This window comes from Pseudophryne corroboree, chromosome 2 (genome assembly GCF_028390025.1).
Source record: "Pseudophryne corroboree isolate aPseCor3 chromosome 2, aPseCor3.hap2, whole genome shotgun sequence".
Lineage (NCBI taxonomy): Eukaryota > Metazoa > Chordata > Amphibia > Anura > Myobatrachidae > Pseudophryne > Pseudophryne corroboree.
In genome coordinates this window covers 669881815-669908619 of record NC_086445.1, presented here as the reverse complement: position 1 = coordinate 669908619, position 26805 = coordinate 669881815, and the positions used below count along the sequence as shown (strand labels likewise).

General features: G+C 47.9%; 1 protein-coding gene across 4 annotated transcripts in view; it reads left to right on the top strand.

Annotated features, from left to right (window-relative positions):
- The window catches only part of MED20 (mediator complex subunit 20), a 183860-nt gene that overhangs the window by 43529 nt on the left and 113526 nt on the right, over positions 1-26805 (top strand). For all 4 annotated transcript variants that reach the window (XM_063955083.1, XM_063955084.1, XM_063955085.1 and 1 more), the window contains one exon: positions 25049-25302. In XM_063955083.1, coding sequence (XP_063811153.1) covers positions 25049-25302 — 254 coding nt within the window. The remainder of the gene's footprint in view (positions 1-25048; positions 25303-26805) is intronic.

The window sequence follows — 26805 nt, the reverse complement described above, 5'->3', positions numbered from 1 at the left end:
CCAGTGGGACCTGCTGGACAAATGGTCCGGGTCGCATCTTCAGATGCATCAGCGGATAACCCTGTCACCAAGGACAAGGGTGTCCCTCCTGTGGTGGTTGCAGAGTGCTCATCTTCTAGAGGGCCGCAGATTCGGCATTCAGGACTGGGTCCTGGTGACCACGGATGCCAGCATGCGAGGCTGGGGAGCAGTCACACAGGGAAGGAATTTCCAGGGCTTATGGTCAAGCCTGGAGACATCACTTCACATAAATATCCTGAAGCTAAGGGCCATTTACAATGCTCTAAGCTTAGCAAGACCTCTGCTTCAAGGTCAGCCGGTGTTGATCCAGTCGGACAACATCACGGCAGTCACCCACGTAAACAGACAGGGTGGCACAAGAAGCAGGAGGGCAATGGCAGAAGCTGCAAGGATTCTTCGCTGGGCGGAAAATCATGTGATAGCACTGTCAGCAGTATTCATTCCGGGAGTGGACAACTGGGAAGCAGACTTCCTCAGCAGACACGACCTCCACCCGGGAGAGTGGAGACTTCACCCAGAAGTCTTCCACATGATTATAAACCGTTGGGAAAAACTCGACAGGTATTGCGCCAGGTCAAGGGACCCTCAGGCAATAGCTGTAGACGCTCTGGTAACACCGTGGGTGTACCAGTCAGTGTATGTGTTCCCTCCTCTGCCTCTCATACCCAAGGTACTGAGATTGATAAGATGGAGAGGAGTAAGCACTATATTCGTGGCTCCGGATTGGCCAAGAAGGACTTGGTAACCGGAACTTCAAGAGATGCTCACGGAGGATCCGTGGCCTCTACCTCTAAGAAGGGACCTGCTCCAGCAAGGACCCTGTCTGTTCCAAGACTTACCGCGGCTGCGTTTGACGGCATGGCGGTTGAACGCCGGATCCTGAAGGAAAAAAGGCATTCCGGATGAAGTCATCCCTATCCTGATCAAAGCCAGGAAGGATGTAACCGCAAAACATTATCACCGCATTTGGCGAAAATATGTTGCGTGGTGCGAGGCCAGTAAGGCCCGACTGAGGAAATTCAACTGGGTCGATTCCTACATTTCCTGCAAACAGGAGTGTCTATGGGCCTGAAATTGGGGTCCATTAAGGTTCAAATTTCGGCCCTGTCAGTTTTCTTCCAAAAAGAACTAGCTTCAGTCCCTGAATTTCAGACGTTTGTAAAAGGGGTACTGCATATACAGCCTCCTTTTGTGCCTCCAGTGGCACTTTGGGATCTCAATGTAGTTTTTGGGTTCCAAAAGTCACATTGGCTTGAACCACTTAAATCTGTGGAGTTAAAATATCTCACATGGAAAGTGGTCATGCTGTTGGCCCTGGCCTGGGCCAGGCGCGTGTCAGAATTGGCGGCTTTATCCTGTAAAAGCCCTTATCTGATTTTCCATTCGGACAGGGCGGAATTGAGGACTCGTCCTCAGTTTCTCCCTAAGGTGGTTTCAGCGTTTCACCTGAACCAACCTATTGTGGTGCCTGCGGCTACTAGGGACTTGGAGGACTCCAAGTTGCTAGACGTTGTCAGGGCCCTGAAAATATATGTTTCCAGGACGGCTGGAGTCAGAAAATCTGACTCGCTGTTTATCCTGTATGCACCCAACAAGCTGGGTGCTCCTGCTTCTAAGCAGACTATTGCTCGTTGGATTTGTAGTACAATTCAGCTTGCACATTCTGTGGCAGGCCTGCCACAGCCAAAAATCTGTAAATGCCCACTCCACAAGGAAGGTGGGCTCATCTTGGGCGGCTGCCCGAGGGGTCTCGGCTTTACAACTTTGCCGAGCAGCTACTTGGTCAGGAGCAAATACGTTTGTAAAATTCTACAAAATTGATAACCTGGCTGAGGAGGACCTGGAGTTCTCTCATTTGGTGCTGCAGAGTCATCCGCACTCTCCCGCCCGTTTGGGAGCTTTGGTATAATCCCCATGGTCCTTACGGAGTCCCCAGCATCCACTTAGGACGTTAGAGAAAATAAGAATTTACTTACCGATAATTCTATTTCTCGTAGTCCGTAGTGGATGCTGGGCGCCCATCCCAAGTGCGGACTGTCTGCAATACTGGTACATAGTTATTGTTACCAAAAAATCGGGTTATTGCTGTAGTAAGCCATCTTTTCTAGAGGCTCCTCTGTTATCATGCTGTTAACTGGGTTTAGATCACGAGTTATACGGTGTGATTGGTGTGGCTGGTATGAGTCTTACCCGGGATTCAAAATCCTTCCTTATTGTGTACACTCGTCCGGGCACAGTATCCTAACTGAGGCTTGGAGGAGGGTCATAGGGGGAGGAGCCAGTGCACACCAGGTAGTTCTAAAGCTTTACTTTTGTGCCCAGTCTCCTGCGGAGCCGCTATTCCCCATGGTCCTTACGGAGTCCCCAGCATCCACTACGGACTACGAGAAATAGAATTATCGGTAAGTAAATTCTTATTTTTAAATCTAAAATCCCTAAACCTGTACTTGAAAAAGTTCAAATTCAAGATGGAATCGCTCCGGGCTGTGATCTCCAGACTGGAAGGGGGGGATTTTATGGCGTCACTCGACATAAAGGATGCATACCTTCATGTCCCCATATATCTTCCTCATCAGGCGTACCTGAGATTCGCTGTACAGGACTGTCATTACCAGTTTCAGACGTTGCCGTTTGGGCTTTCCACGGCCCCGAGGATTTTCACCAAGGTGATGGCGGAGATGATGGTGCTCCTGCGCAGACAGGGAGTCACAATTATCCCATACTTGGACGATCTCCTGATAAAAGCAAGATCGAGAGATCAATTGCAGAAGAGCGTGTCGCTCTCCCTGAGAGTGCTACAACAACACGGTTGGATTCTCAATCTGCCAAAGTCACAATTGATTCCAACGACTCGACTATCATTACTAGGCATGATTCTGGACACGGAACAAAAAAAAAGGGTTTTTCTCCCGATGGAAAAGCCCAGGACCTCCAGAACATGGTCAGAGACTTGCTAAAACCAAAAAGAGTGTCTGTTCATCAATGCACTCGAGTTCTGTGGAAAATGGTGGCAGCCTACGAGGCCATCCCCTTCGGCAGGTTTCATGCAAGAACGTTTCAGTGGGACCTCCAGGACAAGTGGTCCGGGTCCCATCTACTAATACATCAGAAGATAAGCCTGTCCCCCCGGGCCAGGGTGTCTCTCCTGTGGTGGCTGTGGAGTGCTCACCTTCTAGAGGGTCGCAGGTTCAGCATTCAAGACTAGATTCTGGTGACCACGGACGCGAGCCTCCGAGGATGGGGAGCAGTCACACAAGGAAGAAATTTTCAGGGGCTATGGTCAAGCCAGGTGTCTTGTCTGTACTTCAACATACTGGAATTGAGGGCCATATACAACGGCCTACGACAGGCGGAGAATCTTCTTCGCGACTTACCGGTTCTGATTCAATCAGACAACGTCACAGCCGTGGCTTATGTGAACCGCCAAGGCGGGACAAGGAGCAGAGAATCGCAATGGCGGAAGCCACCAGGATTTCTTCGCTGGGCGGAAAATCACGTAAGCGCTCTGTCAGCTTTCTTCATTCCGGGAGTGGACAACTGGGAAGCAGACTTCCTCAGCAGACACGATCTCCATCCAGGAGAGTGGGGACTTCATCAAGACATTTTTACAGAGATAACAAGTCTTTGGGGAATTCCTCACATAGACATGATGGCGTCACGCCTCAACAAGAAGCTTCGGAGGTATTGTGCCAGGTCAAGGGACCCTCAGGCAGTAGTGGTGGACGCCCTGGTGACACCTTGGGTGTTTCAGTCGGTCTATGTGTTCCCCCCCTCTTCCTCTCATCTCAAAAATATTGAGAATCATAAGACAAAAAAGAGTGAAAACAATCCTCATTGTTCCAGATTGGCCTCGAAGGGTCTGGTATTCAGATCTTCAGGAGATGCTCACAGAAGATCCATGGCCTCTTCCTCTCAGGGAGGACCTGTTACAACAGGGGCCCTGCGTGTTCCAAGACTTACCGCGGTTACATTTGACGGCATGGCGGTTGAACGCCGAATCCTAGCTGGGAAAGATATTCCGGAGGAAGTCATCCCTACTCTGATAAAGGCTAGGAAGGAGGTGACGGCAAAACATTATCACCGTATCTGAAGGAAATATGTTTCTTAGTGTGAAGCCAAGAATGCTCCTACGGAAGATTTCCATCTGGGCCGTTTTCTCCACTTTCTACAGACAGGAGTGGATATGGGCCTAAAATTGGGCTCCATTAAGGTACAGATTTCGGCCCTGTCTATTTTCTTTCAGAAGGAATTGGCTTCTCTCCCAGAAGTCCAGACTTTTGTAAAGGTAGTGCTGCACATCCAGCCTCCTTTTGTGCCCCCAGTGGCACCATGGTACCTTAACGTGGTGTTACGGTTCCTGAAGTCTCACTGGTTTGAACCTCTTCAAACGGTTGAGTTTAAATTTCTCACTTGGAAGGTGGTCATGTTGTTGGCCTTGGCATCTGCAAGGCGGGTGTCCGAATTGGCGGCCTTGTCTCACAAGAGCCCCTATTTGATTTTCCATGTGGATAGAGCAGAGTTGAGGACTCGTCCTCAGTTTTTGCCTAAGGTGGTTTCTTCATTTCATATGAACCAACCTATTGTGGTGCCTGTGGCTATGGATGACTTGGAGGATTCCAAGTCCCTGAATGTAGTCAGGGCCTTAAAAATCTATGTAGCCAGGACGGCTCGGGTTAGGAAAACAGAAGCACTGTTTGTCCTGTATGCAGCCAACAAAGTTGGCGCTCCTGCTTCGAAGCAGACTATTGCTCGCTGGATCTGTAACACGATTCAGCAGGCTCATTCTACGGCAGGATTGCCGTTACCAAATTCAGTAAAGGCCCATTCCACTAGGAAGGCGGGCTCTTCTTGGGCGGCTGCCCGAGGCGTCTCGGCTTTACAGCTTTGCCAAGCAGATACCTGGTCGGGTTCAAACACTTTTGCAGGGTTCTATAAGTTTGATACCCTGGCTGATGAGGACCTTGCGTTTGCTCAGTCGGTGCTGCAGAGTCATCCGCACTCTCCCGCCCGGTCTGGAGCTTTGGTATAAACCCCATGGTCCTTACGGAGTCCCCAGCATCCTCTAGGACGTAAGAGAAAATAAGATTTTAAACCTACCGGTACATTTTTTTCTCCTAGTCCGTAGAGGATGCTGGGCGCCGTCCCAGTGCGGACAAAATCTGCAAGGCTTGTATATAGTTGTTGCTTACATAAGGGTTATGTTACAGTTGAGATCAGTCTTTAGCTGATACTGTTTTGTTCATACTGTTAACTGGTTGCGTATATTCCAGGTTATACGGTGTGGATGGTGTGGGCTGGTATGAATCTTGCCCTTAGATTAACAAAATCCTTTCCTCGTATTGTCCATCTCCTCTGGGCACAGTTTCTCTAACTGAGGTCTGGGGGAGGGGCATAGAGGGAGGAGCCAGTGCACACCCATTCTAAAGTTCTTTGTAGTGCCCATGTCTCCTGCGGAGCCCGTCTATACCCCATGGTCCTTACGGAGTCCCCAGCATCCTCTACGGACTAGGAGAAAAAGTTTTACCGGTAGGTTTAAAATCTTATTTTTCTAGAGCTCGTTGTAGTTTCACACTTTATATGCTTTATCCTAGTAGGTTTGTAAAAGACGACAAAATATTCGATAATATTTACACCTGTAACATTAGTTACAATTTTATAAGATAAGTTATTTATTTAATGCATATCAATGGACTCTGGAGTATTGGTTAGATGTCCAGAATCCTCATAAACCTAAAAATGTTCATATTTTGTAACTAACGTTACAAGTTATTTATAGTGATGTTCACCTTCAATATTCAGCTTCAAACACTGATTGCTCTTGCATGAGAACACAAGTTGTCAACCACCATATACTAATAGTAACACCATCTAGTAATAAATTGTGGAACTCCCATATGCAGTGTGGGAAAATCAAACATTAAATTGCTTCCCTTATCAACCTTTTCTTCTTTAGAATAATGTTAACTTTACATAATGTTCGCTCTACTTCAAAATAGGAATTTAATACCTACCGGTAATTCCTTTTCTCATAGTCTGTAGGACAAGCAGTGAATCAGATTTACGATGACGAGCAGTCCGTTTCACATAAATCTTCAGAGCCCTCACCACATCGAAGGACTCTGGCCCAATGGAAGCGTCAGACCGCACCGGAACCACAATGGGTTGATTCACATGAAAAGCTGAAACCACTTTTGGCAAAAACTGAGGTCAGGTCCTGAGTTCCGCCCTGTCTTCATGAAAAATCAAATAAGGGCTTTTACAGGATAAGGTCCCCAATTCAGAGACACATCTGGCAGATGCTAATAACATCACCATCTTCTAGGTGAGAAATTTTAACTCCACCCTATGTAAGGATTCAAACCAGTCCGATTGAAGAAAGGACAAAACCACATTGAGATCCCACGGAGCCGTGGGAGGTACAAAGGGCGGTTGCATATGAAGAACTCCTTTTAGGAAAGTCTGTACTTCCGGCAACACGGCAAGTTGTTTCTAGAAGAAAATAAAGAGCGCCGAAATCCGGACTTTGATGGAGCCTAAACGTAGGCCCATATCCACTCCCGCTTGTAGGAATTTAGAAAGCGACCAATTCTAAATTCCATGGGAGAAACCGTTCTTTTTCCAGATACGATGATAATGTTTTGACGTAACCATCTTCCTGGCCTAGACCATTGTTGATGACCCTTCCTTGCTAGAATTTCGCCCTCAACCTCCAAGCCGTCAAAGAAGATCGTTTTGAAGCGGCAGAGGCCAGGGATCCTCCAGAGCCATGGATAGGAGGTCCGAGTACCACGCTCGACAAGGCCAATCCGGGGCAATTAGAATTGCTTGAACGCTTTTCCTTCTTGGTCTTTTTAGAACCCTTGGGATTAGCGGTAGAGAAGGGAACAGATACACAAACTGGTACGTCAAAGGTGTCGTCAGCGCATCCACTGCTACAGCCTGCGGATCGCTCGTTCTGGAAACAGTAATGGCATAGCTTCTTGTTGAGCCGAGAAGCCATCAGATCTATCTACGGACAACCCCACCAGTGAAGTAACTGTTGAAACGCCTGGGGATGTAGACCCCATTTTCCCGGATGGAGGTCGTGCCTGCTGAGGAAGTCTGCCTCCCAGTTGTCCACTCCTGGAATGAATATGGCTGAGATGGCCCTTGCATTGGCCTCCGCCCAGAGGAGTATCTTTGACACTTCTCGCATCACCGCTCTGCTTCTTATTCCTCTCTGACGGTTTATATACGCCACTGCCGCGGCGTTGTCCGATTTGAGCCTGGATCGCCCGATCCCTCAGGAGATGGGAAGCTTACAGAAGAGCATTGTAAATTGCCCTGAGTTCCAGGATGTTTATCGGCAGAGCAGATTCCTGACTCGACCATATCCCCTGGAACTGGGCCCCTTGGGTCACAGCCGCCCAACCCCGGGGCTGGCATCTGTCGTTAGTGGAATCCACGAGTGGATATTTAAATTCCTGCCTTCTACCAGGTGAGGAACTTGAAGCCACCATAATATAGAAATCCAGGCTTTCGGAGATAAGGTCACTTCCTGATGCATGTGAAGGTGAGATCCCTACCATTTGTCCAGCAGATCCAGCTGAAATTGCCGGGCATGACGTATTGGATTGCCTCGTAAGCAGCCACCATCTTGCCCAGCAATCGGATGCAAAGATGTATGGGATACCTTGCGAGGACGGAGCACTGAGCGGACCATAACCTGGATAGCCAAGTCCTTGTCCATTGGAAGAAATACCTTTTGAGACACCATATCCAGTATCATCGTTTCCAGATGAGATTTCTGAAAATTCAGAATCCACCCATGATCCATAAGTAGGCGAGTGGTCAGATCGATGCTGTGCAGCAGACGCTTCCTGGACATTGCCTTTATCAGGAGATCATCCAAGTAGGGGACTATGTCTACTCCCATCATGTGTAGTTGCAGCATCATCTCTGCCATGACTTTGGTGAAGACCATTAGCACTGTGGATAGGCGAAAGGGTAAGGCCTGAAACTGGAAATGGTGGTCCAATATGGCGAACACGAGGTAAGCCTGATGAGGGGGCCACATGGGAATGTGTAGGTAAGCATCCTTGACATCCAGCGATACCAGGATCTCCCCCCTCTCCAGACCGGACAGCACTGCCCGCAGGGAGTCCATCTTGAATTTGAACACCCGTAGATATGCGTTTCGAGATTTCAGGTTCAAGATGGGTCGCACCGAACCATCTGGTTTTGGAACAACAAAAAGACTGGAGTAAAAACCCTTGTTGCGTAACGGAGGAGGTACAGGAACCACCACACCTGTCTGCAAATTTTTTGAATAGCCTCTTGCAAGGTAACTTTTGCTGCGGGTAAAACTGGTAAGCCCGATTTGAAAAATCTGTGAGGAGGAAGTGCTTGAAATTCCAGCCGGTATCCCTGGGAAATGAGGTCCCTCACCCAAGGATCCCGGCAGGACTTTGCCCCCACACGTGGGCGAAGTGTTGAAAGCGAGCACCCACCTGAAAGTCGCCTTGCTGCTGGGGCCAACCGTCATGCGGAAGGCTTAGCAGCAGGGAATCCGGTGGTCTGGTCCAGGGTGGCAGCAGTTGCAGGTTTACGGGACTTACCACGAGATCCTCTGGGAGTGGTGGCGACCCCTCGGCCCCTGCCTCTGAACCTTGCCACACGAAAGGACTGCAAGGAGGGTCCTGTGTAAGAACGTCTAGAAGGCGGCGCAGCCGACGGCAGATAGGTAGACTTACCCGCTATTGCCTGATAGATCCATTTATTTAATTTGTCGCCAAACAAGGCATCACCTGTAAAGGGAAGATTTTCTACACCCTTTTTGGAATCAGCGTCCACTGACCATTGACGTAACCACAGAGCTCTGTGTGCCGAAACCGTCATATATATCGCCCCTGGCATCGGCAGTACCAATTTCTTAGACAGTCTGGATACAGACGGATCCCATACCTGTCCTCAGCTGGGAGGGGAAAAGTGGCTAAAAACCGCTGAGGGATTTTACATTTCTTATCAGGGTTTAACCATGCCTCCCTGGCCAGGGAGTTTAATTCTTTAGACACAGGAAAAGTTACTGAGGTCTTTGATCTTACATTAAAGTACATCTCCTCATCTGGTTCTGCCTCCTGATCCGGTATGTGAAGAACCTCTCTTACAGCAAAAATGAGGGCATCCACCCCAGGGGACTGAGAGCTGTCCTCATCCAAAACATCATCATCATCATCCACATCAGGCTGATCAGAATCAGAGTGGTGCACCTGTGGCAGTGAGCATTTATACGAACCCAACAGAGGGGGCTGAGAAGCCTTTCTGGTATCTGCTGCTTTTGCCATACAATCAATAGACTGTTTTAACACCTGTCTCTCCTTCGCTCACTGAAAAACACATCCACACGGACCCTAGAGAACCGCTGGAGTGACACTGAGGAACGGAGACCAGCACACAGAACACAGCAGCGTAGTGTGAGATTTAGGAGTACAACCTGATAGAAGTGCAGCGGCGCTACCGCTGTTATGAGCCCCTGGTACCAGTACAGAGTCTGTAACAGCATGGGTACCTGGAGGAGCATCGTGCATGCAGCCTTGATGATCCACAGCAGCAGGAAATGGTGCCTTCCCTTCTCTGGTCCTGCTCCAGGAAGCTCCGCCCCATGCAATGGCACGTGGTCCCTTCAGTTTTATACTGGTTATGTTAACAAACATATATATATATATATATATATATATATATATGTAGATATATATCAGTACACACAAGCCCTAATGGAAAGTGAGCACTGCGGGGCATGAGCCCTGAGCCAGTCCGTCGCGGGCACCGCAGCTCGTGGCCTGTGACCGCCGCGTGACTTGCTGCCAAAACCGCACCAGGGACCCGGTAGCCAGGACCCCGGTGTTAACACTCACCACACCTATCAATCTTTGGCATCTGTTAGAGGGTAGCGGCTAGCTGCTGGCGTGGGCACACACACTAGCAGTGTGTGAACAGCACCTCAGGAGCTCAGTGTCCTGTCAGCTTTTATTATGAACCATTAACCCTCAGGAGGTTGGTTCGTTCCTACTTCTAAGTCCCACGAAGCAGGTAGACTTGCCGCCAACCAGTACTACCTGAAAATAATAAAATAAAATGTAAAGGAAACTCTCTGGAGCTCCAGAGAAATGCACCCGGCTCCTTGGGCACATTTTTCTAAACTGAGTCTGGTAGGAAGGGCATAGAGGGGGGGAGCCAGCACACACATACACACACTAAAGGTTTTAAAGTGCCAGGCACCAGTGGACCTGATCTATACCCCATGGTACTAAAGTACAGATCCCCAGTATCCACTAGGACTTTAGAGAAAATGTAGATACCAACATTATATTTATGATTAACGTTGCTCCATCTATGTCCTAATTGACACAAAATGAATATTGAAGAATTTTTTTTATTCCAGTGACTCCTTGGGATTTGTTCTTCGGGCTTTGCAACAGCCTCCCTTTGAACCACTGCATACTGTTCACCTCAAATGGTTGACTGCGAAGACTCTTGGTCATCTCCTCAGCCCGCAGATTATCTGATTTGGGGCACTCTCCTGCAGTCCCCCCTTTCTGATGTTTCATATCAACGAGGAAATTATGGTACCGGCCTTCTCTACACCTGGAAGTTTTGTTGGCTGTGGTCCGTGCTCTAAAGATCTACATGGACCGTACCAATTCCATTAGGAAAACAGATTCCTTGTTTGTCCTCTATGGATTACACAAGCGTGGCTAGCTGGCTAATAAACGTTGGCTCGTTGGCACTGCTTCACCATCTCATAGGCCTACATGCAAGCTGATCTTCCAGTACCAAGTACAGTCTACTTAGTCTGTGGGACCTTCGTGGGAAGCCCGCAGTGGCGTCTCTGCTGAACAACTATGCATGGCCGCTACGTGCTCCTCTGCCCACACGTTTGTTAGGTTCTATGCCTTTGATACATTTGTCTTTCACGATGCAACCCTTGGCTGCAATGTCCTCCTTTCAGCTTAGGAGTGTTCCCTCCCTATTACAACTACTTTGGGACATCGCCAAGGTTAACTCTGTGGAGACAATGGATCCTGAGGAAGAAAATAAGAGTTATGGTAAAACTTACCTTCGTTAACTTTTTCTTCGAGGTCCTTAGGATCCACAAGACATCCACACTGACACACCTAGCTTCAATAGGTTACTCTGCTTGTTCACCAGTTCCCTTTTCCTACAAGTGAGAGTGTGTTTCCTGTGTGTGCCATTCTTCCTTCTCTCTTCTCCAGCTCATGCTTTGGGCGTGTTAACTAAAACGGAAGACTGAGCTGTGGGCGGGGTATGAGGGGAGAGAGACCTAGTACATCCTGGGAGGCTCAAAAGCTTTGCTGTTTGGTGCCTAAATCCTGGTCTCTACCAAGCATATCCCCAAGGGTAACCCTGTAGATCCTATGGACCTCGAAGAAAAAGAGTTAACAAAGGTGAATTTTACTATAACTCTTATTATTCTAATGCCTCGTACAATGTAGTAATGTACATTGTTTTTGATGTACAGTATGAGTTCTGTGGGAGAAAAGCACTATATAAATATTATTATTATTCTCCAAGTGGGAGGGTCTGTATGTTCATAATATGTGTGCATTGGCAAAGGTGTGTATTGCCAGGGGGTGGATGGCGCAAAAAGGTCCCACATTATCCGCCTTTAGGACTCTTGTTAAGGATACCGTTCTGAAAGAACGCTATGTCTATATGCAAAATAATGCCAGCTCTAGGTTTGAGAGAATATGGTGTTTCTGACTTGATTCTATTCACTCTGCACCAGATATTCCTTCTTGAAATATTTCCTCCTGCTTATAGGTTGATGTGGTTTTTTGTTTAGTTTTTTTGCGAGATGTTATGGTCGGTTCAGAATGTATGCTATTGGGTTTTCTCTAACGTCCTAAGTGGATGCTGGGGACTCCGTCAGGACCATGGGGTTTAGCGGCTCCGCAGGAGACAGGGCACAATAATAAAAGCTTTAGGATCAGGTGGTGTGCACTGGCTCCTCCCCCTATGACCCTCCTCCAAGCCTCAGTTAGATTTTTGTGCCCGGCCGAGAAGGGTACAATCTAGGTGGCTCTCCTGAGCTGCTTAGAATAAAAGTTTAAGTTAGGTTTTTTATTTTCAGTGAGTCCTGCTGGCAACAGGCTCACTGCTACGAGGGACTTAGGGGAGAGAAGTAAACTCACCTGCGTGCAGGATGGATTTGCTTCTTAGGCTACTGGACACCATTAGCTCCAGAGGGAGTCGGAACACAGGTCTCACCCTGGGGTTCGTCCCGGAGCCGTGCCGCCGACCCCCCTTGCAGATGCCGAAGTTGAAGAGGTCCAGAGGTCCAGAAACAGGCGGCAGAAGACTTTCAGTCTTCATAAGGTAGCGCACAGCACTGTGCGCCATTGTTGTCAGCACACTTCATACCAGCGGTCACTGAGGGTGCAGGGCGCTGGGGGGGGCGCCCTGGGCAGCAATGTATTATACCTTTTTTATGGCTAAAATACATCACATATAGCCCTTGAGGCTATATGGATGTATTTAACCCCTGCCAGATCTCACAAACTCCGGGAGAAGAGCCCGCCGTTTTAGGGGGCGGGGCCTATTCTCCTCAGCACACGGCGCCATTTTCCTGCTCAGCTCTGCTGTGAGGAAGGCTCCCAGGCTCTCCCCTGCACTGCACTACAGAAACAGGGTTAAAACAGAGAGGGGGGGCACTTATTTGGCGATATGATTACATATGTGAAAATGCTATAAGGGAAAACACTTGTATAAGGGGTTGTCCCTGTATAATTATAGCGTTTTTGGTGTGTGCTGGCAAACTCTCCCTCTGTCTCCCCAAAGGGCTAGTGGGGTCCTGTCCTCTATCAGAGCATTCCCTGTGTGTGTGCTGTGTGTCGGTACGTGTGTGTCGACATGTAGGAGGACGATGTTGGTGAGGAGGTGGAGCAAATTGCCTGTATTGGTGATGTCACTCTCTAGGGAGTCGACACCGGAATGGATGGCTTATTTAGGAATTACGTGATAATGTCAACACGATGCAAGGTCGGTTGAAGACATGAGACGGCCGGCAAACAAATTAGTACCTGTCCAGGCGTCTCAGACACCGTCAGGGGCTTGTAAAAACGCCCATTTACCTCAGTTGGTCGACACAGACACGGACACTGACTTCAGTGTCGACGGTGAAGAAACAAACGTATTTTCCTTTAGGGCCACACGTTACATGTTAAGGGCAATGAAGGAGGTGTTACATATTTCTGATACTACAAGTACCACAAATAAGGGTATTATGTAGGGTGGGAATAATCTACTTGTAGTTTTTCCTGAATCAGATAAATTAAAGTGTGTGATGATACGTGGGTTTCCTCCGATAGAAAATTATTGGAGGTATACCCTTTCCCGCCAGAAGTGAGGGCGAGTTGGGAAACACACCTTAGGGTGGATAAGGCGCTCACACGCTTATAAAAACAAGTGGCGTTACCGTCTCCAGATACGGCCGCCCTCAAAGAGCCAGCTGATAGGAAGCTGAAAAATATCCTAAAAAGTATATACACACATACTGGTGGTATACTACGACCAGCAATCGCCTCAGCCTGGATGTGCAGCGCTGGGGGGGCTTGGTCGGATTTCCTGACTGAAAATATTGATACCCTTGACAGGAACAATATTTTATTGACTATAGAGCATTTTAAGGATGCATTTCTATATATGCGAGATGCGCAGAGGGATATTTGCATTCTGGCATCAAGAGTAGATGTGATGTCCATATCTGCCAGACGATGTTTATAGACACGACAGTGGTCAGGTGATGCAGATTCCAGACGGCACATGGAAGTATTGCCGTAAAAAGGGGCGGTCCATCGGACCTGGTGGCCATGGCAACAGCTGGAAAATCCACTTTTGTTACCCCAAGTCACATCTCAGCAGAAAAGGACACAGTCTTTTCAGTCTCAGTCCTTTCGTACCCATAAAGGCAGGCGGGCAAAAGGCCAGTCATATCTGCCCAGGGTTAGAGGAAAGCGAAGAAGACTGCAGCAGGCAGCCCATTCCCAGGAACAGAAGTCCTCCACAGCTTCTGCCAAGTCCGCAGCATGACGCTGGGGCCATACAAGCGGACTCAGGTGCGGTGGGGGGTCATCTCAAGAGTTTCAGCACGCAGTGGGCTCACTCGCAAGTGGACTCCTGGATCCTACACGTAGTATCCCAGGTGTACATTGGAAATTCGAGACGTCTTCCCCTCACAAGTTCCTGAAGTCTGCTTTACCAACGTCTCCCTCCGACAGGGAGGCAGTATTGGAAAAAAAAAATTCACAGGCTGTATTCCCAGCAGGTGATAATCAAAGTACCCCTCCTACAACAAGGGAAGGGGTATTATTCCACACTATATTGTGGTACTGAAGCCAAATGGCTCGGTGAGATCTAAAAGATTTGAACAATTACATACAAGGGTTCAAATCAAGATGGAGTCACTCAGAGCAGTGATAGCGAACCAGGACGATATGGTGTCACTGGATATCAGGGACGCTTACCTACATGTCCAAATTTTGCCCTTCTCACCAAGGGTATCTCAGGTTCGTGGTACAGAACTGTCACTATCAGTTCAGACGCTGCCGTTTGGATTGTCCACGGCACCCCGGGTCTTTACCATGGTAATGGCCGAAATGATGATTCTTCCTAAAAGAAATATGGACGCTTTCCTGATAAGGGCAAGGTCCAGAGAACAGTTGGCGGTCGGAGTAGCACTATCTCAAGTAGTTCTACAACAGCACGAGTGGATTCTAAATATTCCAAAATCGCAGCTTTTTCCGACGACACGTCTAATGTTCCTAGGAATGATTCTGGACACAGTCCAGAAAAAGATGTTTTCTCCCGGAGAAGAAGGCCAGGGAGTTATCCGAGCTAGTCAGGAACCTCCTAAAACCAGGAAAAGTATCAGTGCATCATTGCACAAGGGTCCTGTGAAAAATGGTGGTTTCTTACAAAGCGATCCCATTCGGTAGATTTCACGCAAGAACCTTTCAGTGGAATCTGCTGGGAAAATGGTCCGGATCGCATCTTCAGATGCATCAGCGGATAACCCTGTCTCCAAGGACAAGGGTGTTTTCTTCTGCGGTGGCTGCAGAGTGCTCATCTATGAAAGGGCCGCAGATTCGACATTCAGGACTGGGTCCTGGTGACCACGGATGCCAGCCTGAGTGGCTGGGGAGCAGTCACACAAGGAAAAAATTTCCAGGGAGTGTGATCAAGTCTGGAGACTTCTCTCCACATAAATATACTGGAGCTAAGGGCAATTTACAAGGCTCTAAGCTTAGCAAGACCTCTGCTTCAAGGTCAGCCGGTATTGATCCAGTGGGACAACATCACGGCAGTCGCCCACGTAAACAGACAGGGCGGCACATGAAGCAGGAGGGAAATGGCAGAAACTGCAAGGATTCTTCGCTGGGCGAAAAATCATGTGATAACACTCTCAGCAGTGTTAATTCCGGGAGTGGAAAACTGGGAAGCAGACTTCCTCAGCAGGCATAACCTCCACCCGGGAGAGTGGGGACTTCAGCGGGAAGTCTTCCACATGATTGTAAACCGTTGGGAAAAACCAAAGGTGGACATGATGGCGTCCCGCCTGAACAAAAAACTAGACAAATATTGCGCCAGGTCAAGGGACCCTCAGGCAATAGCGGTGGACGCTCTGGTAACACTGTGGGTGTACCAGTCAGGGTATGTGTTCCCTCCTATGCATCTCATACCAAAAGTACTGAGAATCATAAGAAGGAGATTAGTAAGAACGATACTCGTGGTTCCGGATGGGTCAAGAAGGACTTGGTACCCGGAACTTCAAGAGATGCTCACGGAAGAACCGTGGCCTCTACCTTTAAGAAAGGACCTGCTCCAGCAGGGGCCTTGTCTGTTCCAAGACTTACCGCGGCTGCGTTTGACGGCATGGCAGTTGAACGCCGGATCCTGAAAGGGCATTCCAGATGAAGTCATTCCTACCCTGGTCGAAGCCAGGAAGGATGTAACCGCAAAACATTTTCACCGCATTTGGCGAAAATATGTTGCGTAGTGTGAGGCCAAGAAGGTCCCTACAGAGGAATTCCAACTGGGTCGTTTCCTACATTTCCTGAAAACAGGACTGTCTATGGGCCTAAAATTAGGGTCCATTAAGGTTCAAATTTCGACCCTGTCGAATTTCTTCCAGAAAGAACTGGCTTCAGTGCCTGAAGTTCAGACGTTTGTAAAAGGGGTACTGCATATACAGCCTCCTTTTGTGCCCCCAGTGGCACCTTGGGATCTCAATGTTGTTTTGAGTTTCCTAAAGTCACATTGGTTTGATCCACTCACCACTGTGGAATTAAAATATTTCACATGGAAGGTGAAGATTCTATTAGCCCTGGCTTCAGCCAGGCGTGTGTCAGAATGGGCGGCTTTATCATATAAAAGCCCTTACTTAATTTTCATTCTGACAGGGCAGAATTGAGGACTCGTCCTCAATTTCTCCTTAAGGTGTTTTCTGTTTTTCACATGAACCAACCTATTGTGGTACCTGCGGCTACTAGGGACTTGGAGGACTCCAAGTTACTTGACGTTGTCAGGGCCCTGAAAATATATGTTTCCAGGACGACTGGAGTCAGAAAATCTGACTCGCTGTTTAGCCTGTATGCACCCAACAAGATGGGTGTTCCTGCTTCTAAGCAGACGATTGCTCGCTGGATTTGTAGTACAATTCAGCTTGCACATTCTGTGGCAGGCTTGCCACAGCCAAAATCAGTAAAAGCCCATTCCACAAGGAAGTGGGCTCATCTTGGGCGGCTGCCCGAGGGGTCTCGGCTTTACAACTTTGCCGAGCTGCTACTTGGTCAGGGGCACACCCTGACTGAGGAGGACCTGGAGTTCTCTCATTCGGTGCTGCAGAGTCATCCGCACTCTCCCGCCCGTTTGGGAGCTTTGGTATAATCCCCATGGTCCTGACGGAGTCCCCAGCATCCACTTAGGACGTTAGAGAAAATAAGAATTTACTTACCGATAATTCTATTTCTCGTAGTCCGTAGTGGATGCTGGGCGCCCATCCCAAGTGCGGATTGTCTGCAATACTTGTACATAGTTATTGTTACAAAAATCGGGTTATTCTTGTTGTGAGCCATCTTTTCAGAGGCTCCTTCGTTGTTATCATACTGTTAACTGGGTTCAGATCACAGGTTGTACGGTGTGATTGGTGTGGCTGGTATGAGTCTTACCCGGGATTCAATATCCTTCCTTATTATGCACGCTCGTCCGGGCACAGTATCCTAACTGAGGCTTGGAGGAGGGTCATAGGGGGAGGAGCCAGTGCACACCACCTGATCCTAAAGCTTTTATTATTGTGCCCTGTCTCCTGCGGAGCCGCTAAACCCCATGGTCCTGACGGAGTCCCCAGCATCCACTACGGACTACGAGAAATAGAATTATCGGTAAGTAAATTCTTATTTTTATCATCTTTTTTTTTTACTTGATATCGATTTTTGGGTTTATTTCAGCGCGTTGGGATATTTGGATAACTTTTTGTTTTTTTATAGGATTAATATCTAAAATAAAATTGTATTGATGGAAGTATATAAAATTGCACATACTCATTTCTTTCTCATGTACAAAATCTTTATTGTATGAAAGCACGGAGGGTTCTTTGTTACATATTGTTTTTTTACTGATAACTCAGATATATGACTATATGTACAATGCTTACTGTTTTCTATTACGATAATGTGCATGTATGTACTACTTTTCCGTCAATTTAAAAAAAATCACTATTAAAAAAAATAAGATTTTACTCACCGGTAAATCTATTTCTCGTAGTCCGTAGTGGATGCCGGGAACTCCGTAAGGACCATGGGGAATAGCGGCTCCGCAGGAGACTGGGCACAACTAAAGAAAGCTTTAGGACTACCTGGGGTGCACTGGCTCCTCCCTCTATGACCCTCCTCCAGACCGCAGTTAGGATACTGTGCCCGGGAGAGCTGACACAATAAGGAAAGGATTTGGAATCCCGGGTAAGACTCATACCAGCCACACCAATCACACCGTATAACTCGTGATACTATACCCAGTTAACAGTATGAAATATCACTGAGCCTCTCAACAGATGGCTCAACAATAACCCTTCAGTTAACCAATAACTATATACAAGTATTGCAGACAATCCGCACTTGGGACGGGCGCCCAGCGTCCACTACGGACTACGAGAAATAGATTTACCGGTGAGTAAAATCTTATTTTCTCTAACGTCCTAAGTGGATGCTGGGAACTCCGTAAGGATCATGGGGATTATACCAAAGCTCCCAAACGGGCGGGAGAGTGCGGATGACTCTGCAGCACCGAATGAGCGAACTCTAGGTTCTTCTCAGCCAGGGTATCAAACTTGTAGAATTTAGCAAATGTGTTTGACCCCGACCAAGTAGCTGCTCGGCAAAGTTGTAAAGCCGAGACCCCTCGGGCAGCCGCCCAAGAAGAGCCCACCTTCCTCGTGGAATGGGCTTTTACAGATTTAGGATGCGGCAGTCCAGCCGCAGAATGTGCAAGTTGAATCGTGCTACAGATCCAGTGAGCAATAGTCTGCTTTGAAGCAGGCGCACCCAACTTGTTGGGTGCATGCAGGATAAATAGCGAGTCAGTCTTTCTGACTCCAGCTGTCCTGGAACGTAGATTTTTAGGGCCCGGACTACGTCCAGCAACTTGGAATCCTACAAGTCACGAGTAGCCGCAGGCACCACAATAGGCTGGTTCAAATGAAAAGCTGAAACCACCTTTGGGAGAAATTGGGGACGAGTCCTCAATTCCGCCCTATCCATATGGAAAATCAGATAAGGGCTTTTTCATGATAAAGCCGCCAATTCTGACACACGCCTGGCCAAGGCCAACAGCATGACCACTTTCCACGTGAGATATTTTAAATCCACGGTTTTAAGTGGTTCAAACCAATGTGACTTTAGGAAATTCAACGCCACGTTGAGATCCCAAGGTGCCACTGAGGGCACAAAAGGGGGCTGAATATGCAGCACTCCCTTAACAAATGTCTGAACTTCAGGTAGTGAAGCCAGTTCTTTCTGGAAGAAAATCGATAGAGCCGAAATCTGGACCTTAATGGAACCCAATTTTAGGCCCATAGTCACCCCTGACTGTAGGAAGTGCAGAAAACGGCCCAGCTGAAATTCCTCCGTTGGGGCCTTCCTGGCCTCACACCACGCAACATATTTTCGCCATATGCGGTGATAATGGTTTACGGTCACTTCTTTCCTAGCTTTAATCAGCGTAGGGATGACCTCCTCCGGAATGCCCTTTTCCTTCAGGATCCGGCGTTCAACCGCCATGCCGTCAAACGCAGCCGCGGTAAGTCTTGGAACAGACAGAGCCCCTGCTGCAGCAGGTCCTGTCTGAGCGGCAGAGGCCATGGGTCCTCTGAGATCATTTCTTGAAGTTCTGGGTACCAAGCTCTTCTTGGCCAATCTGGAACAATGAGTATAGTTCTTACTCCTCTTCGTCTTATTATCCTCAGTACCTTGGGTATGAGAGGAAGAGGAGGGAACACATAAACCGACTGGTACACCCACGGTGTCACTAGAGCGTCCACAGCTATTGCCTGAGGGTCTCTCGACCTGGCGCAATATCTTTCTAGCTTTTTGTTGAGGCGGGACGCCATCATGTCCACCTGTGGCCGTTCCCAGCGATTTACAATCAGCTGAAAGACTTCTGGATGAAGTCCCCACTCTCCCGGGTGGAGGTCGTGCCTGCTGAGGAAGTCTGCTTCCCAGTTGTCCACTCCCGGATTGAACACTGCTGGCAGTACTAACACGTGATTTTCCGCCCATCGGAGAATCCTTGTGGCTTCTGCCATCGCCGTCCTGCTTCTCGTGCCGCCCTGTCGGTTTACATGGGCGACCGCCGTGATGTTGTCTGACTGGATCAGTACCGGCTGGTTTTGAAGCAGGGGTTTTGCCTGACTTAGGGCGTTGTAGATGGCCCTTAGTTCCAGAATATTTATGTGTAGGGAAATCTCCTGGCTTGACCATAGCCCTTGGAAGTTTCTTCCCTGTGTGACTGCCCCCCAGCCTCGAAGGCTGGCATCCGTGGTCACCAGGACCCAGTCCTGTATGCCGAATCTGCGGCCCTCTAGAAGATGAGCACTCTGCAGCCACCACAGCAGAGACACCCTGGTCCTTGGAGACAGGGTTATCAGCCGATGCATCTGAAGATGGGATCCGGACCACTTGTCCAACAGATCCCACTGAAAGATTCTTGCATGGAACCTGCCGAATGGAATTGCTTCGTAGGAAGCTACCATTTTTCTCAGGACTCGCGTGCAGTGATGCACCGAGACCTGTTTTGGTTTCAGGAGATCTCTGACTAGAGACGACAACTCCTTGGCTTTCTCCTCCGGGATAAACACCCTTTTCTGGTCTGTGTCCAGAACCATCCCCAGAAACAGTAGACGTGTCGTAGGAACCAGCTGTGACTTTGGAATATTCAGAATCCAACCGTGCTGTTGTAGCACCTCCCGAGATAGTGCTACCCCGACCAACAACTGCTCCCTGGACCTCGCCTTTATAAGGAGATCGTCCAAGTATGGGATAATTAAAACTCCCTTTTTTCGAAGGAGTATCATCCTTTCAGCCATTACCTTGGTAAATACCCTCGGTGCCGTGGACAGACCAAACGGCAAAGTCTGGAATTGGTAATGACAGTCCTGTACCACAAATCTGAGGTACTCCTGGTGAGGAAGGTAAATGGGGACATGCAGGTAAGCATCCCTGATGTCCAGTGATACCATGTAATCCCCTTCCTCCAGGCTTGAAATAACCGCCCTGAGCTATTCCATCTTGAACTTGAACCTTTTTATATAGGTGTTCAAGGATTTCAAATTTAAAATGGGTCTCACCGAACGGTCCGGTTTCGGTACCACAAACATTGTGGAATAGTAACCCCTTCCTTGTTGAAGGAGGGGTACCTTGACTATCACCTGCTGCGAATACAGCTTGTGAATTGCCTCCAGCACTGCCTCCCTGTCCGGGGGAGCTGTTGGCAAGGCAGATTTGAGGAAACGGCGAGGGGGAGACGTCTCGAATTCCAGCTTGTACCCCTGAGATACTACTTGTAGAATCCAGGGATCCACCCGTGAGCGAGCCCACTGGTCGCTGAAGTTCTTGAGACGGGCCCCCACCGTACCTGGCTCCGCCTGTGGAGCCCCAGCGTCATGCGGTGGACTTAGAGGAAGCGGGGGAGGGCTTTTGTTCCTGGGAACTGGCTGTATGCTGCAGCTTTTTTCCTCTACCTCTGCCTCTGGGCAGAAAGGACGCGCCTTTAACCCGCTTGCCTTTCTGGGGCCGAAAGGACTGTACCTGATAATACGGTGCTTTCTTTGGCTGTGAGGGAACATGGGGTAAAAATGCTGACTTCCCAGCTGTCGCTGTGGAAACGAGGTCCGAGAGACCATCCCCAAACAACTCCTCACCCTTGTAAGGCAAAACTTCCATGTGCCTTTTAGAATCTGCATCCCCAGTCCACTGCCGAGTCCATAAACCCCTCCTGGCAGAAATGGACATTGCGCTTATTTTAGATGCCAGCCGGCAAATATCCCTCTGTGCATCTCTCATGTATAAGACTGCGTCTTTAATATGCTCTATGGTTAGCAATATAGTGTCCCTGTCTAAGGTATCAATATTTTCTGACAGGGAATCTGACCACGCAGCTGCAGCACTGCACATCCATGCTGAAGCAATAGCTGGTCTCAGTATAATACCTGAGTGTGTATAAACAGACTTCAGGATAGCCTCCTGCTTCCTATCAGCAGGCTCCTTTAGGGCGGCCGTGTCCGGAGACGGTAGTGCCACCTTCTTTGACAGGCGTGTGAGCGCTTTATCTACCCTAGGGGATGTCTCCCAACGTGACCTATCCTCTGGCGGGAAAGGGTACGCCATTAGTAACTTTTTAGAAATTACTAGTTTTTTATCGGGGGAAGCCCACGCTTCTTCACACACTTCATTTAATTCATCAGAAGGGGGAAAAACCACTGGTAGTTTTTTCTCCCCAAACATAATACCCTTTTTTGTGGTACCTGGGGTAATATCAGAAATGTGCAACACATTTTTCATTGCCGTAATCATGTAACGTGTGGCTCTATTGGAATGTACACTAGTGTCATCATCGTCGACACTGGAGTCAGTATCTGTGTCTGCCATCTGAGGTAGCGGGCGTTTTAGAGCCCCTGATGGCTTTTGAGACGTCTGGGCAGGCACGGGCTGAGAAGCCGGCTGTCCCACATCTGATATGTCGTCAAACCTTTTATGTAAGGAGTTGACACTGTCGCGTAATTCCTTCCACATATCCATCCACTCAGGTGTCGACCCCGCAGGGGGTGACATCACATTTATCGGCACCTGCTCCGCCTCCACATAAGCCTCCTCATCAAACATGTCGACACAGCCGTACCGACACACCGCACACACACAGGGAATGCTCTGACTGAGGACAGGACCCCACAAAGCCCTTTGGGGAGACAGAGAGAGAGTATGCCAGCACACACCAGAGCGCTATATAAAACAGGGATACACACTACACAGTGATTTTACCCCTTATAGCTGCTTATATATCACAGATTGCGCCTAAATTTAGTGCCCCCCCTCTCTTTTTTACCCTATGTAGTCTGGAACTGCAGGGGAGAGCCTGGGGAGCGATCCTTCCAGCGGAGCTGTGAGGGAAAATGGCGCCAGTGAGCTGAGGGAGATAGCCCCGCCCCTTTTCCGGCGGGCTTCTCCCGCTTTTTTTATACAGTTATGGCAGGGGATTATACACATATATAGTCTTAAAGGCTATATTATGTGTTAATTTGCCAAGTAAGGTACTTATATTGCAGCCCAGGGCGCCCCCCCAGCGCCCTGCACCCATCAGTGACCGGAGTATGTGGTGTGCCTGGGGAGCAATGGCGCACAGCTGCAGTGCTGTGCGCTACCTTAATGAAGACCGAAGTCTTCTGCCGCCGATTTCCAGGAACGTCTTCTTGCTTCTGGCTCTGCTAGGGGGACGGCAGCGCGGCTCTGGGACCGGACGACCGAGGCTGGGCCTGTGTTCGATCCCTCTGGAGCTAATGGTGTCCAGTAGCCTAGAAGCCCAAGCTAGCTGCAAGCAGGTAGGTTCGCTTCTCTCCCCTAGGTCCCTCGTAGCAGTGAGTCTGTTGCCAGCAGATCTCACTGAAAATAAAAAACCTAAATATTACTTTCTTTCTAAGAGCTCAGGAGAGCCCCTAGTGTGCATCCAGCTCGGCCGGGCACAAAATTCTAACTGAGGTCTGGAGGAGGGTCATAGAGGGAGGAGCCAGTGCACACCAGGTAGTCCTAAAGCTTTCTTTAGTTGTGCCCAGTCTCCTGCGGAGCCGCTATTCCCCATGGTCCTTACGGAGTTCCCAGCATCCACTTAGGACGTTAGAGAAATAATATTATTATTATTATTATTACTTCAGGGACAATATCTTCTATATGAAATGGAATCTTCTTCCTGGAGCAACAGCCTGCTCAATTCTGTCCTTGCACCCTGTGCCATTTTCCCTACATTTGATAATTTCTTAATTCATGATATGTGAACTACACAGAGGCATTGAGTCCAATTGTTCAATCATGGGGACATAATCTTCACTTGATCCCTTTTCTTCCCTTTTGTGATGTCATCTTTGTAAGGCTGAAAAAGGGCATTTTTTTTTATGACATACATAGGTTTTGCAGGGCCAACCGGGAAAAATGTGGTGCAAAGTAGTGATGGTGGGACCTGTCTTGGAAGGATTTTGATGGAAAAGGTATAATGCATAAACCTCTGTGAGGTGCAAGGCAAAACTTAGATGGATGTCATGTCCTGTTCTGGAACAGCACATTGCATCCACTGTGCTGAATTGAATACCTCATGATATGTGAGGTTTTTTAGAAAAACGTCACAAGTCTTAATCTCTGTGAACTCCTCACCTTTATCTCAACCGAAGCTTAAAGTAAGCTGACCATTCTGCAATAGGGATTGGTGTAAAATAACACATAAGAATCATCTGCCTAAAATTCTAGAACACCGCTCAATGGGCCTGATTCAGGTCCCGACGGATTAGCGGCACATGCCGCAAAATACCAATGTTGCATATGTGACCGTCTGCTGCCATTTGGGGGGTTGTGACGGACTCCATTTCCCAAAACGTGTTGCCACCATTCTGGGGGAGTGACGATGCCAGGATCTCTGTCAATGACTGCGATTTCCTGGTCTCGTTGTTTGATCTAAGGCGGCTGATTTGCGCGACCCCATGAGTTATGCAACCAGATGATAGTGTTACAGATAATCCAATGATGCATCCTAGGGCACAGCTTGGATCACTAATGCATGCGGGAGGCATGACGCCTGCTGTTGCATTAATATATTAGAACTATCGGTGCTGGGTCCATGTAAGCGGCAACAGCAGCAACTCCAACCACATCTGTTTGTCCAGTGGATTAAAAAGCAGATGCTGATTTTACTCTCTCCACAAGGCCTTGGATGTGTATATCCTGCCTCCTTTGATCTATTCCACATATAGTTTGTGTACGGGTATTCCTTATTCCCCATAACTGACTTATTTTATTATAATTTCACATCCGCTAACAAAACTTTGGCATTCCATATTGTTTACATACAGTGAAATCCCCAAAACATGACTAATAAAGTAGTGAGTAACTGTGGTGTAAAAATATGTAGTGCCAACTTGTGACAAAGGTTTAATCAGTGCTCTTCAGTAAAATGTGAAATTTTTGATAAAAATTAATAAATAGTAGCTTAGTACGGAATACTATAGTAAGACATAACAGAAACTACTCATATTTATTACATAATTTACAATAATCATAAATAAGCTTTTTCTTTGTAATTGTATGCATAGTAATTCAACACAGAAGAAATTAATACAGACTGTTTTTACTATAAATAGCTATTTACTTTAGCCTGTTTTTTCCATTCCTCAAATAGTTCTGACACCATATCTTTCTTCTCTTTTATTAATACTAAACAGGTCAGTCTGGGAAGCTCCTTTATATCATGCACAGTTCTGAACATCCTCTCAGCACATTTGCCCTATTTGAGAATGGTCCATGCTTAGTCGCTGACCAAAACCTGGATGTGCTTATGATTAAGTTAAAAGGATTCTTCCAAAATGCCAAAGCTAACAAGATGGAGACGCGAGGCACACGTTACCAGTATTGTGACTTCCTAGTGAAGATTGGTACAGTCACTATGGGACAAAGCGGCCGAGGAATATCTGTGGAGGTACATCCTTAAAAATATTAAATCTAATGCTTGAATAAAATCCTCAGTTTCTAATGTAATGCAGGTCATACATCTACGTGCCAATTCCCATATCTGCCAGTCTGCTGATCAGCGGACATCGATGACCGGTGATCCGTCATGGAATCTGCAAAAAATAGCATGTTAAAAATCCTTGACTTGACATTCCGGATCCTTTTTTGGTCAGAAACAGCGAGTGGAGGATTTCCAACATGTTAGATTGACCCAGTACCCAGATGCAGGCTTCGGCATAACAGGGAATTGTCCCGAAACCTGCCTGAAGTATGGGCACCTTAAGACAGAAATATGACATCTTGAGGTAAGACAAACATAATACTTCTTCATATAGTGGCACAGGGAAAGTGCCACAACAGGTTGAAACTTTGGGATTGCAAAGATCATTTATTTATAGATACCTACTTCATGTAGAAAAAAGCTAAAAATGGGATTTTAATTACCTACCGGCAAATCCTTTTCTTGTAGTCCGTAAAGGATGCTGGGGTCCACATTAGTACCATGGGGTATAGACAGGTCCACTAGGAGCCATTAGCACTTTAAGAGTTTGAGAGTGTGGGCTGGCTCCTCCATCTATGCCCCTCCTACCAGACCCAGTCTAGAAACTGTGCCCGAGGAGACGGCCATCTTCGAGAGAAGGATTTTACACAGATAGTGGCGAGATTCACACCAGCTCACACACAAGGCAACCCAAGCTAACTAGCTTGAAACATCAGCCACGGCTGAACAGGATTACTTACCAAGTGACAAGACAGTACTTACCCAGAACTAAGCAGTACTGAACTAAAAAAACACTGCAGTAACGAAGCGCTGGGCGGGCGCCCAGCATCCTCTACGGACTACGAGAAAAGGATTTACCGGTAGGTAATTAAAATCCTATTTTCTCTTGCCTCCTAGAGGATGCTGGTACCATGGGGATGTACCAATCTCCATAGTACCATTAGTACAATGGGGATGTACCAAAGCTCCCAGAACGGGAGGGAGAGCGCGAAGGCTCCTGCAGAACCAATTGACCAAACTTAAGGTCCTCAGAGGCCAAAGTATAGAACTTGTAGAAATTTGCGAACGTGTTCGACCCCGACCAAGTAGCTGCTCGGCAGAGTTGTAATGCCGAGACACCCCGGGCAGCCGCCCAGGAAGAACCCACCTTACGAGTAGAGTGGGCCTTAATAGATGTAGGATACGGCAAGCCTGCCGTAGAATACGCATGCTGGATAGTGTACCTGATCCAGCGAGAGATCGTCTGCTTAGAAGCAGGACACACAATTTTCTTGGGATCATACAGGACAAACAGAGAGTCCGATTTCCGGGGACGAGCAGTCCTCCTCACATAGATTTTTAGAGCCCTTACAACATCTAAGTACTTTGATGAAATTGAGGAGTCAGTCGCAACTGGCACCACAATAGGTTGATTGATATGAAATGCCGACACAACCTTCGGAAGAAACTGCTGACGTGTCCGAGGCTCAG